The sequence below is a fragment of the Pagrus pagrus genome (genome assembly GCF_965226575.1).
Source record: "Pagrus pagrus genome assembly, chromosome: 12".
Classification (NCBI taxonomy): Eukaryota; Metazoa; Chordata; class Actinopteri; order Spariformes; family Sparidae; genus Pagrus; species Pagrus pagrus.
The window spans coordinates 19639061-19652368 of record NC_140196.1 but is presented as its reverse complement, the minus strand read 5'-3'; the positions used below and the strand labels follow the sequence as shown (position 1 = coordinate 19652368).

Here is a 13308-nt window from a genome sequence, read left to right as displayed (position 1 = left end):
GATTCAAGAAATTGTTTTGCACTTTTATATGAGCCTGTATTTGTTAATTACTCAGGCATACAGCTTACACTATGAATGAAATCATTGTCATCACATCACATCAACACAGCAGACCTCCTGATGGAGCCAGCAAGTAATCCAGAAGAGAAGAATGATGACAACAATCAAAATGATGCTCCAGCAAAGTGTAGTAAGAGAGGCCAGTGGGCCAACAAGAGGGAGTTCATTTTGGCAATAATTGGAGAAATTGTTGGTCTGGGCAATGTTTGGAGATTTCCCTATCTGTGCTTCAAAAATGGAGGAGGTGAGTCAGTGACCGAAAGTATTCCTGTTTTGTACTTCAAACCTCAGAAGACAACAGACTGGAAGAACTGTATTTAATCATTAACATTTAGTGTTTTGTACTTTGCTAAATTCGTTCCTGCAGGGGTTTTCTTGATCCCCTATGTTTTGATCCTGCTCACCTGTGGGATCCCCCTCTTCTTTCTGGAGGTATCAGTGGGACAGTTAACTGGTCAGGCTGGAATCACATGTTGGGGGAGAATATGCCCTTTATTTCAAGGTATTGATAATTTAGCTACACATTCAACACAGTGCAAGAAGTATTTCTAATCTGTCTTACATTACTTGTATGTACTTAATGTTGAAACTGATCCTATTTTCATCAACAGGTTTAGGCTACAACATGTTGATATCAATTTACATGGGGATGTATTATATTGTCATCCTGGCCTGGGCCTTCTTCTACCTCTTCTCCTCCTTCCACACTGTACTGCCCTGGACCAGCTGTAACAACACCTGGAACACAGGTACACATCTGCATTACATTGGTGCCATAACATTGTATACAGTAGATATAGAAGTACAGAGAATTGTAACACATGACACATGTTTTTATTTTCCCATAACAGGTGCTAGAAATGTATTGACTTTTTTTTTAAGGCTTACTGAATATTGTTATAACCTTTATTTATTCTCGAGAGACATTGAGGTTGCCCTCATTTTCAATGTCGTCGAGTTTACAAACCAAATAAAAATTTGACAGTGGTTACATTTGAAGTGATTGCATGACAATATACAGCACAGTTAACAAGAAACAAGAAAGACAGTCATCTGAAACAGTTACAAATGGAAACACAGTTATCCATGACCAAGTTCCTAAACTCAGTGAGTGAAGGGAGCGCATCCAATCTCAGGATGTGCTGTAACAAGTTCCAAGAGCTAGGGGCATCATAACAAAAAGCAGTCTTGCCAATACTCGTATAGACTCGAGGAACTTTGAGTAGCAGTAGTTCAGCCGAACGGGTCATGTAAGTACCTGAGTTCCATTCCAACATATTTGCTACATACAATGGTAATTTGCCTGAAAGAGCTTTAAAAATATATAAAAACCAGTGCCTTTTGCGCCTTTCTTCAAGAGAGGGCCAACCAACTTTTTCATACAAAACACAGTGGTGAGTATCATATTTATCACCCGCGATAAATCTTAGAGCTGAATGATAGACTGAATCTAAACGTTTCAGAGTTGTGGCAGCAGCATGTCTATAGATGATATCACCATAATCCATGACAGACAGAAACGCTGACTCAATTATTACTCTTCTTGAGAGCATTGGAAAGCAAGATTTGTTTCTGTACAGAAAACCAATTTTTTGCCTCAACTTTAAGACAAGTTCATTAATATGATATTTGAATGAGAAATCCTCATCAAGCCAGATGCCAAGATATTTGTACTCCTTGACTCTCCCAATTTCTGAGCCGGTTTTGGTGTAAAGATGGATACTGTTGTGATCAACATTTTTGGCTCGAGTAAACAACATGTATTTTGTCTTGTTTGCATTAAGCAGCAGTTTATGTTTGATTAATAATTCCTGAAAAGAATTAAAAGCAGTTTGCAAGTTGTTGATGGCTGTCTGAACAGAATCCGATATACAATATAAAATTGTGTCGTCCGCATAAAAATGGACATTACAGCCATTTAAAGAAGGAATAATATCATTGATATAAACAGTAACACCTAAGACCGACCCTTGTGGTACACCTCCACTGATAGACAAAAAATCAGATTTTGTATGGCCAACCTTAACACATTGACGCCTGTCAGTCAAGTAGCTCTGAAACCATGCACACGCTTTATCATCCAACCCCATTGTCTCTAATTTTGTCAGGAGCAAATGATGATCAACTGTATCAAATGCTTTGGATAGATCTATAAAAAGAGCAGCGCAGTGATACCTCCTGTCTAATGCCGAGATGATGTTGTTTGTTACCAGTGTGATTGCTGAGATTGTGCTATGGTTGGCCCTGAAACCAGATTGATATGGATTTAAGAGTGAGTAATCTGAAATAAAAAGCTTGAGTTGAGAGCTGACCAAGGATTCCATAATTTTTGCCAGACAGGGTAATTTGGAAATAGGGCGATAGTTATTCAAATTATCTCTATCTCCACCTTTATGTAAGGGGACCACATGTGCTGATTTCCATTGTATCGGAAATTTTCCACTTGAGATGGATAGATTAAAAATGTCTGTTAATTGCTGGGTGACGATTGGTGCTGCAAGTTTTAAGAAAAAGGAATCCAGATTGTCTTCACCGGTTTCGCATTTAGGATTTATGGCCCATAGTTCATCAAGCACCTCACTGCATGTGAATGGATGGAAGGAGAAACTAGAAGTGTGACCCTTGGGAGACTTATTATTATTAGAGAGATTATTATTAGCAGTACAGCTGCCTGAATCAAAGTCATCAAGGTGGAGCTCCGGATACTCCTTATCAAATAAAGTTGCAGCTTCTGCAAAGTGTTTGTTTAAGACGAGGCATATTTCAGACTCATTTAGTGCGACCGGGTTACCCATTGCATTGTTAAGTAGGGGTATTTTAGATATTTTATTTCTATCTTTATCCATATTTACTGCTTTCCAGAACAATGTTGGGTTTGAGGAGGAGCTAGTGATGAGATTCAGGTAATAATTGGATTTTGATTTTCTCAGGGCTGAAGTACATTTATTCCTAATTTGTCTAAAGTGTAACCAGTGTGAAGAATCACCTGAACGTCTTGCCCGGGACCAGGCTTTATCCCTCTCGTAGAGTAAGGCGGATAGCTCCTTATTAAACCAGGGTGCAATCCTATCTTTAATTCTAAACTTCTTGAGAGGGGCATGTTTATCAACAATAGAAATAAAGGTATTGGCAAAAGAGTCAAGAGCAACCTGAGCATCACTGTTGTTCTCTGCAAGATTGGCAAAAACATGTGCTACATCATTACAGAAGAGTTGCTCATCAAAAGTTTTAATATTCCTCTTTGTGACTATGTGAGAGCCCATCTTTTCTATTTTTGCACTCCTCACACATGCTATGGGGCAATGATCACTGCTACCCAGCCCAAAAACTCCAGTACCAGCTATCTTATCAACTCTGTTAGAGAAAATAAGATCAATTAAGGTTGATTTTGATTGGTCCTTCATATTGGGTCTTGTAGGTTCAGTGGTAAGTTGAGATAAATTAAAATTGAGGAATAAATCTCTCATATAATCTGAGGTGTCACTCAGCCAGTTCACATTAAAATCACCCACAACAATCATTTCTAAATTTACATACTTTGAGATAAGTTCTGCCAATGTATCTAGAGAATTAGCACTAGCAGATGGGGGTCTGTAAATACCAATCACCACCAATGATGAAGACCCCAGGTGAACCTGCAGGGAGATAAACTCAAAACAGCTAGATATGGAAATGGAGTCCAGAACAGACACCTTAACATAGATTGCCACTCCACCTCCTCTTCTAGCTCTATCAGCTCTGAATAAGCTATACCCAGCCAGGGACACATCACAGTCAGTAATACTTTTATGCAACCACGATTCACTCAAAACCAGAATATCAGGATCAGCCTGTAAAACCACAGCTTTAACATAGTCCAGATTCTTTCAGGTGGAGTAAACCAAGACCTTTTCTGCTCTTGAATGACTCAGGGCCAAGTGATAGTTTTGAATCATTGGAGGGCATAACAATACCAGGCTTCAAGGGGATCAGGATTAGGTTTTCAGAAGTAACTGAGGGGAAACAATTTTCATGTGAACATCTTCCCTTCTTGGATCTTTCCCTAATTAAAACCGGGATATTACTTGTTTGGCTTAATGGTGACCAGCAGGAGGGGTAAGAAATGTATCTGTTTCTGGAACCATGAGTTCTATCAAACATAGAGGTTATTGATCTAGTTGATATTCTGACAGGAATAGTTCTGGGAATGAAAAAAGTATCAGGCGAATTAATTTTTGGAGGTGGACAGTAGGGGGCGCTGATACTATGAACTATAGGAGATGAGGACAGTCAAATGGAGAAGGTTTTGCAGGAGTGCAGTGTGAGTTCTATATTGCGGGATAGTAGGCGGGCTCCTGCTAAATTGAGATGGAGACGGTCCCCTTTAAAGAGATCCGGCCTGTTCAGGAAGGTGGTGAAATTATCAACGTAGGGGATGCCAGTGCTGTTGCAATATCCTTTGAGCCATACGTGATATCCTTTATCCTTTATCCAATATCCTTTGAGCCATACATATCAACATTGTGGCAATTTAAAAAATATTCTAGCTGCTCTAACTTGTTTCTTTTTTTATTCTTCCTCTGTAAGAGAACTGCATTGATAACCATCAAAACGATTCATTTTATGACCAAATAAATGAAAATGCAACATCTTCAGCGAGAGAGTTCTGGCAGTAAGTACTGATATGATTAAAACTATTTTGAGTCATAAAAATATATATGTTGACATCATTTTCTTCCTGCACACAGGAGGAGAGTCCTGGGATTGTCTGGAGGGATTGCGGAGATGGGAAGTATCCGCTGGGACCTGGCTGGATGTCTTGTGCTCAGCTGGATCATTTGTTACTTCTGTGTCTGGAAAGGTGTGAAGTCATCAGGAAAGGTGCATGTATACATTTGTTCTGCTCATGAAACTTCAGATGCATAAACCCATGGAAACTCTTAATACTAAACCGTGATGCCAAATTTAAACACTGTTGAATGCAGAATGTATTCGTGCTCCTCTCTCAGGTTGTCTACTTCACAGCCACCTTTCCTTACATGATGTTGATCGTATTGCTGATCCGTGGTCTGACACTGCCAGGAGCTGCAGATGGAATACGATTTTACCTTTCTCCTGATTTGACCCGTCTTGCCGATCCTCAGGTGAAGTGTACGTGTGAGTCATGATGAGTGGATGTATAAGTGATCCTGTACAGAACTCTACTTGGCTGACACTGCATGACACTGGGCCAATCCCAATGAGACTGGTATGGTTTAGGGGACTGAACAATAGTGTGCATTACAAGTCCTGCAGAACCAAGTGTGGAAACTGCAGCAAAATCCACTCACAGCCAAGGAAGGTTTCTGTATGGGCACTTGAATGAAACATTCTTTCTTTTTATGAGAACTGTTCGACACCTGACAAGCTCTCATTCAGAGCTGCTGAATCAAGTAAACATCAGTTGGTCACATATACTGACAAGAACAGTATAAAGATAAAATACCTAAATAAATATTAAAAGGCATATAAAAGTTGAAACTCATTTAACTGTTTTTAGGTGTGGATGGATGCTGGGAGCCAGATATTATTCTCCTTGATTGTCTGCATAGGCAGTTTGCCGGCTTTGGGAAGCTACAACAAATATCACAACAACTGCTACAAGTAAGAAAAAGAACGAGTTTCTATGCACTTTGCTGTGATTCTGTTGCTTGTTTACGTGATGCAGGATATAATACACAATAATCTTTTCTTATTCCAGAGACACGTTTGCCTTGTGCATACTAAACAGTGTAACCAGCATTGTTGCTGGCTTTGCAGTCTTCTCTGTACTCGGCTTCATGTCGTATGAGTTGGGTGTCGACATCTCAACGGTGGCTGAATCAGGTATGGGATGGTCTGTTGGCAAACATTGTGTTGCTTCATTGTGCTCATCAACCAAAATGTTTTTGTTTACACCTATGAAAAAACACAAACTGCATTTACTTACTCACAAAGTCTTAACTGTAAATTAAACTATAAAACCTTGCCAGAACCAAGATTTTGCTTTTGGTAAAAAATTAAGAGACCACTGCAAAATGATCAGTTTCTCTGATGTTACTATTTAAAGGTATGTGTTTGAGTAAAATGAACAGTTTTGTTTTATTCTATCAACTACTGACAACATTTCTCCCAGATTCCAAATAAAAATATTGTCACTTAGAGCATTTATTTGCAGAAAATGACAAATGGTCAAAATAACAATACAGATGCAGTGTTTTCAGACCTTCAAATTAAACAAAGAAAACAAGTTCATATTAATTTATAATCAACACAATTAACTTGGGAAGAGTTCAGAAGTCAATATTTGGTGGAATAACCCTGATTGTCAATCACAGCTTTCATGCGTCTTGGCATGCTCTCCACCAGTCGTTCATATTGCTGTTGGGTGACTTTATGCCACTCCTGGCACAAACATTGCTCCGTCTGATTGGTGAGTGGTTTCCGGTGCCGCTCCAATCCGAATCCTCAAGGTGCCGGCCAAGAAGTGGGAGGGCTCACCCGAGTCCTGATGTCACACCCCCTGCTTGACGGACAAAATGTTACAACAACCCCAAGAGAGGCTGGAATTTGGCGACGGCCGTAACATGTATATATATAGTCTTATACATATATATCTATAATAATAATAATAATAATTATTTTGTTTATAGCAGCTTTAATAACAGTTAATGGTTGATATATAATAGCACTTAAAGCTATAGTTGGTGATGTTGGAGAGCTAGCAAGATTTGAAAGTGGCACCTCCTCTAAGCTCCACCCCCTCCTCCCCCTCCCGTCAGTGCTCCGTCCAAAGCCCCGCCCCCACAAACGTGAACGTGCATCTGACAGTACGAGTCAGCAGGGCAGAGGAGAGCCCAGTATTTCAGCACATTTTGGACATCAACCAAACTACCTCATGTACCACCAGATGCATCGAGTACAAACGCTCAATGCTAAGGGCAGGAAGCACAGATCCTATAAGTTAGATAAGCAGTATGTACCGACGACCTGTAACGTTACTGGCTTACACCGACAGAGAAGCTAATGTTAGCATTAGGCTAATACGAGCAACAAAAGTAGCTAAGTTGGCTAATGTTACATATTTCATGAAAATAACAAATCCCCCCCGATGCAAAACAAATAATTACCTGTCCAACTGGTAATTCTGCCATTGTTCTCTCCTGCTAACTCCGTATGGAGTGTACTGAATATTTCTGGTGGTGTGCCAGAAAACGACTAACGACTAACAACTAACGACTAACTACCTAACGACTAACCCTAACCCCATGGGCGTTCCCGTTGGGGAGTCGTTTTCACTGGCAACGGTGACACGTCATGAGTGCACACAGGGAGGAGGGAGGAACAGAGGGGGGCTTGGGCAGGACGAGAAATGAAGGCATCCGATTGGTTCTTTCCAGTCACACCGAGAGGCAGGGATTGGTCAGAGTTTTTCAGGCCTGCAGCTGCCACAGAGGTCTGATTTTTTCCGTTCCTTTTTCTGAACACATTATGTATGGACTACTCTCAGGATGGAAGGACCATTTCACCCAGTATAACAAAAAGTGTTTCTGAACAAGATTACCAACTATAGCTTTAAGTCAAACCTATCTTGCCATCTATGTTGGACCCTTTGCAGGTCCAGGCCTGGTATTCATTGCCTACCCTCGGGCAGTGGCCATGATGCCTTTACCTCAACTCTGGGCTGCCTTCTTCTTCATTATGATAGTCTTCCTTGGAGTGGACAGTGAGGTAAAGCGTCATTATTCATTTGCATTTAAAGTTAACATCTGATTTATTCTTAAGCTACGACAAGGAACTTTTATTTTTTGTTGATTCTGGTGGCCTCTGTGGACAACAGATGACGATGCTGAAAATTTAACTTGTTTAAGTGTTGTACGGTTCTGCCAGACTACAGAGCAGCTTCTTCTTTCCTCAGGATGTGAGACTCCTCAAGTCATCCACAACACTCTGCCTTAAAAAATAGTTTAATGGCTTATCAGATAAGTCTGAATCTGTCCCAACGACAGGCATCAAGAATAACTATAATAACTTTACAGAAATAGCCAATCTTCTTGCTGATGGTCTTGTGTGCTTATGTGGGTCATTTAGAGGCATCTTAAATTGAGACTGTCCTTGTAGTATGTTCAATAACATTCCCGTTTAGTAAAGGCCTCATAGTGCCTGATTTACTTAACTGTAAGTAGAAATGTAGAAGGTGTAAAATATGTTAACAGGAGCCATTTTACCTTTTACCCACAGTTTGTGTGTCTGGAAGCCTTGGTGGCGTCCATATCGGACCTGTATCCATCCTTCTTTCTCACTGGTCATCGACGTAAACTTCTTCTGCTCTTCATCTGTGTTGTGTCCTTTTGCATTGGCCTGATTATGGTGACTGAGGTAAGAACATCGCTGTAAAAAGTATCCAAAAGCCATACATACATACATACATACAGTAAGAGTACAGATATGTTTAAATATTTCTTTGGTAAAAGTTAAAGTCACCCATCCAAATAGTACTTGAGTGAAAGTCTTTAAGTATCAGATATAAAGGTACTTGTCCTGCTTCATGCAACATTAATAGGGAGTTTGGAATTACATTTGGCTGTCAATAATAATTAATGATTCAGGGATAATTATTAATTATGATAAATAATAAGATCCAATTTACATTAGATCACCTCGGGGCACCACCCTTGAAGAAGGGAAAAGACAGCCAATTCATCAAATCAGTCTCAGAATAAAGTACTAAACTGTCAGTTTGTGACTCTGATTAATAATTAACTTAAAGTGTAACTAAACCCCTAGTTTTTGGCTGAGGTGCATCTGGGCTGGAAATTAAAAAAATGCCTTGATTGTGGGCGGGGCTCCAGGAGCAGTTAAGACACGTCCAGTCACTCTGTGCAGCCTCCAACAGAGCCCCCCTCCCACACCACCACCACTACACTCACACACGCAAAAACACACACAGAGGGGCGGGGCGAACAGTGGTGGCTCGTGATGTAAGCTGCCAATATTACCATATTGCTCTCTGCAGCTGTTAGGCCTACAAGAATCCAGAAGTTCAGAGTCCATTTTGAAATCCACAATGAACTATTTCATCTGTGGGTCGAAACATACTTAAGTATTGAAAGTAGTTTTCTGGCAATATCAAAAATGTACTTAAGTACAATATTTGAGTAAATGTACTTAATTACATTCTGCCACTGAGTATGAGTTTATGTGCTTCACTTGTGAACTTACAACTGCTTATAATACTGTACCTGTCTTTCTCTGTGTCAAATCAGGTCGATCTCAGGTTTCACCTCTGAACAAAACATATGTTTTCTGTCTCCTTTCTCTTCCTGCCTCTTTCTTCTCTGTTATGTGCTCTAGGGAGGACTTTATGTATTTCTGCTGTTTGACTACTACGCCTGCAGTGGAATGCCAATTATGCTTTTTGGCATTTTGCAGTCCATTTGTGTGGGATGGATATTTGGTGAGCAACAAAACCATTTCACTCAAGGGCAATCATAAGTGGAAGTAGCACATGTGCTTTCAAGAGTGTGGATTTAAAAGTACACAATATTCTAGTAACACCAGTGCTTGGTCGCATTCTCTAAAGGTTGATAAAGCTAATATTGTGTTTTGTCTTCAAGGTGCTGATGATTATTACAAGAAGATAAAGGAAATGATTGGCTACTACCCCTCGCCTTATATGAAATATTGCTGGAAGTTCTTCACACCATTGGCCTGTGCTGTAAGTAAATCCATGTTGAAGCTCAGGAGACAAAGTCAAGACTGGAGAGGAAGACTAAAGTAATCTGTGTTGACTAAAGTGTATACTGTTCATTGATGTTTCCTGTATGTATCTTCTTCTTTAACAGGGAACACTGCTTTTCTCTCTGATCAAGTTCACCCCTCTGAAATACAACAACACCTACCAGTACCCCTGGTGGGGCTGCGCCATTGGAATATTTTTTGTTCTCTCTTCAGTTCTCCCGACTCCTCTGATGCTTCTCTATAATGTGGCAGTAACACCGGGAACAGTGACACAAGTAGGTTTATCCACTGACAGCACAGCGTACCACGGTCATCACTAAGACTCACTGCTAAAGATAGACTCAATAAGGCATTGTGTATTTTCAGGTAAATCAGTGTGATATTTGCAGTAATAGAAGTTGACCTCCTTGTTACCAAGCCTATATGCAGCTTACATGGAGGAACGGCTGAAAAACTAGTGTTACTACTATCTGAAAGACAAAGTGTCTGCACTAGACAATATAGTGATCATATCAGATTTTTGGGTCCAGAAATCAGCAACAAATCTGCATGGGTTGCTATGGTAATGACGTAGGCATGAGTAACTCAGTATGCTGGTAATGCGCCTTTCCATCAAGCATGATCAATTATCTTGCTTTTCACATTTCATGTGTTTTTTGTGCTTTCCAGAGTTTCTAAAATCTATCTGGATAAAATGTGGATATGCCAAAAAAAGATTTGTGCTGGCAATCACAACATAACAAAGTAGTTTTGATAGACTACTTTGTTGCACTCCAACCACTCGACTCCAACCCACCTATCTGATCGAAGTTCCCCCTAGAGAACGTTTATTGTAATGGCTCCCAAATGTCTATACTCTGCACATACTCCGTATTCACATATGTACTATGTGAGCTGACTGACAGACATTTTCACTATCACAGAAGGAAAATTTCAGGTTTTCACAGGGGCACTATTTTGTTGTACCTTGAGGTCTGTTACAGTGCAAGTGATCGAAGTCTAATTCAGTGGCTACTTTGGTCTTTCTACAGAGACTGAAAGCTTTATGCACTCCAGCAGCCGACCTGCGTGATGCACCAAAGAAGACTCTTGACCCTGAAACACCTCCATCCAATTCAGAGCTGCGTGCTTTAACTGAAACACTAAAAAACTGACACTTCTGAAGGTGAGTCACGCAATAGAGACATCAGTGATTTGGTGCTCAAAGTTTAAGGGACCATAGTGATGTTGTGATTGGTGTAGGGGACTGAGTAATTTGGCATTTCTGTTTCAGGACTTAAATGGTCTTCTCTGTCCTTCAGTGTTGACAATGAAACAGAAAAGGCCATCAATAGGGTTAGGCCAGTAATAATTGCTATTTGTCTTCATCCTCACAGAAACTGATTGTTTTGCACCACTAGGTGAAGACCTCATGAGTGCAGTGCTCGCCTGGATTCAGCAAATTGTCACAACATGAAATTAGGTAAACAGAATAATGGATTACATATATTATGTATGAGATCATATATGTGTGACTTTAAATAAAAATGTGAGCTTGTTCAACAGCTGTGACTTAATCAGAATCAAAAAACAATAACTTAGATCTAGTTCTTCCCAGAGTTCGTCTATTTATCAGAAGACTCACCATTGATTTGTAAGTGACAGTAGTTTTAAATCAGTTGTCCATATTGGTGGCGGGTCTTATGACGAGGATTGTGTCTTTCAATCTAAAGGAGCCTAAGACATAAATGTGAGCTGTGTGATAATTTTGCCGTCACCTCTTATGTAATCTTGAGGCTTTTCATCAAGTGTTGAGTAGTGTGAAAAGATGAATATTAATTATGTCTGGCTGGATGTGAGGGGAGAAGCATGTACATACATTGTAACCGACTTGAATTTGTAAGTGAAAAAATGCTATATATATATGTATGTTTATATATATGCTGCCTTCACAGGGAGGTGTTGTAACTTGTTAGTATTGAATGAAGACACTTTTTGAACCAGAGTGGCCTGTTTGTTGAATTTATATATGAGACAGATATTGATCAGTGAAGACAGAATGTCTTAAAAATGTGATCAGTTAAGTTAGTTAGAGCAGCTCTGATGCCACTTTAAACTGCCTGAGTGCAACCAGAGGGTCCTGTTGTCACATGTTTCTAAGAAGTGCCGTTGGATGTTCCCACACTTCCCAACGGCGTGGAACAACAAAAGATAGTTTAGATAATAATAAGATAATTACAAGCAGAAAATTCACCTCTTGCAAAACCACCACACACACACACACACACACACACACACACACACACACACACACACACACACACGCACGCGAACATACATTCTGAACTGTTGCTCAATCTCATTGCGTCATCTAGCCAAAAAGCACAAGTTTAGACAGTCGTTTGTTTTGTACATCGGGAACATATTGCATTCCACAATGCAGCATTAACTGCAGTTTACACTGATGTGAGATAAGGCTGTTTTCAAAGAGTAGGTGTTGTGACTTGTTATGATGTCGTTAAGACATCTCCTGTATTTCTTTGGAAACATACAGCAGAAGCTGACTTTATGTATTCGACATGACTTCTACTTCTAATCAACAATCCTCAGTCTGAAAGTGCCCTCTTGGCTGATGATCTATTATTATTAAATTATCATTTAATATAGTGAGGTAAAGATACACCAGTATCAACAAAAAAAAGAAACATAATCAAAACTCGGCTACTTGGCTACTCCGAGCTTTGGGGCGTTTCTGCTGGTTTGGGATCTTTGGAAACTTATGATAGTTTTAGACAGAAATTTGAGTTTTTACTTTTAACCATAATGTAGCAAAACAGCTACAAATACTGTTGCTTAATTGTTGCTTCAAGCCTTTAAATTTAGCTTTGACTAACTGACTTTAAGTAAGAATTAATTTAATTAAATCATTTATTCAAGAAAAACTCTTCAAGAAAAACTAATTCATTTACAGTCAAATAACAAACAAGGAACAAGGTATATTATGCTACAAAGTTTGTTGTAACCTCATTGTTATTGTATAAACGACTGTCCTCCAAAACATGACATTGGCATCATGATGCATGGGAAATATGGTGTCTGTGATGGCCCCATGTTATAAAGATACACAGATGGATATGGATAATATGGGATAATATAATGTTGCTGCTGATATTTAGGTCCAGGTCTAAGGTTTCCAATCATGTTTAAGAAACCTAATGTCAGATACTTATTTTGATCATCTACTGATTTAATACACAAAAAGACAAGGCTGCAGAAAAAGAAAGAGAGGGACAGGGGATATATTGACAAATCTGCCTGAAAGTAAAACAATTTGCAGTACATAAACATTTGTCTAGTACTGGTACAGTAGTGTAGAAAGTGTTCTGACTCCATTATTTACATGTTGGTGCATTATTTGTATACAGATTTGAGAAAAACAAAACTTTATCCTATAGAAAAGGTCTATTATTTCTATTCAAACTGAGAAATGTTCTGTATCTGCCTTGTATCTCAAATAGTTTAATTGTTCTC

At 39.4% G+C, this 13308-nt stretch overlaps 1 protein-coding gene across 1 annotated transcript; it reads left to right on the top strand.

Annotated features, from left to right (window-relative positions):
- Positions 1-120: 120 nt before the first annotated feature.
- Positions 121-11722, top strand: LOC311266068 (sodium- and chloride-dependent GABA transporter 2-like; the record flags this gene model as incomplete). Its single annotated transcript, XM_084368252.1, has 15 exons — positions 121-304; positions 428-514; positions 672-809; positions 4627-4711; positions 4788-4920; positions 5049-5183; positions 5579-5682; positions 5780-5904; positions 7676-7788; positions 8299-8436; positions 9412-9514; positions 9675-9775; positions 9903-10073; positions 10830-10963; positions 11175-11722. 14 exons carry the CDS (start codon positions 121-123, stop codon positions 10950-10952), a joined length of 1740 nt encoding a protein of 579 aa, XP_084224378.1. The 3' UTR covers positions 10953-10963; positions 11175-11722.
- Positions 11723-13308: the final 1586 nt, after the last annotated feature.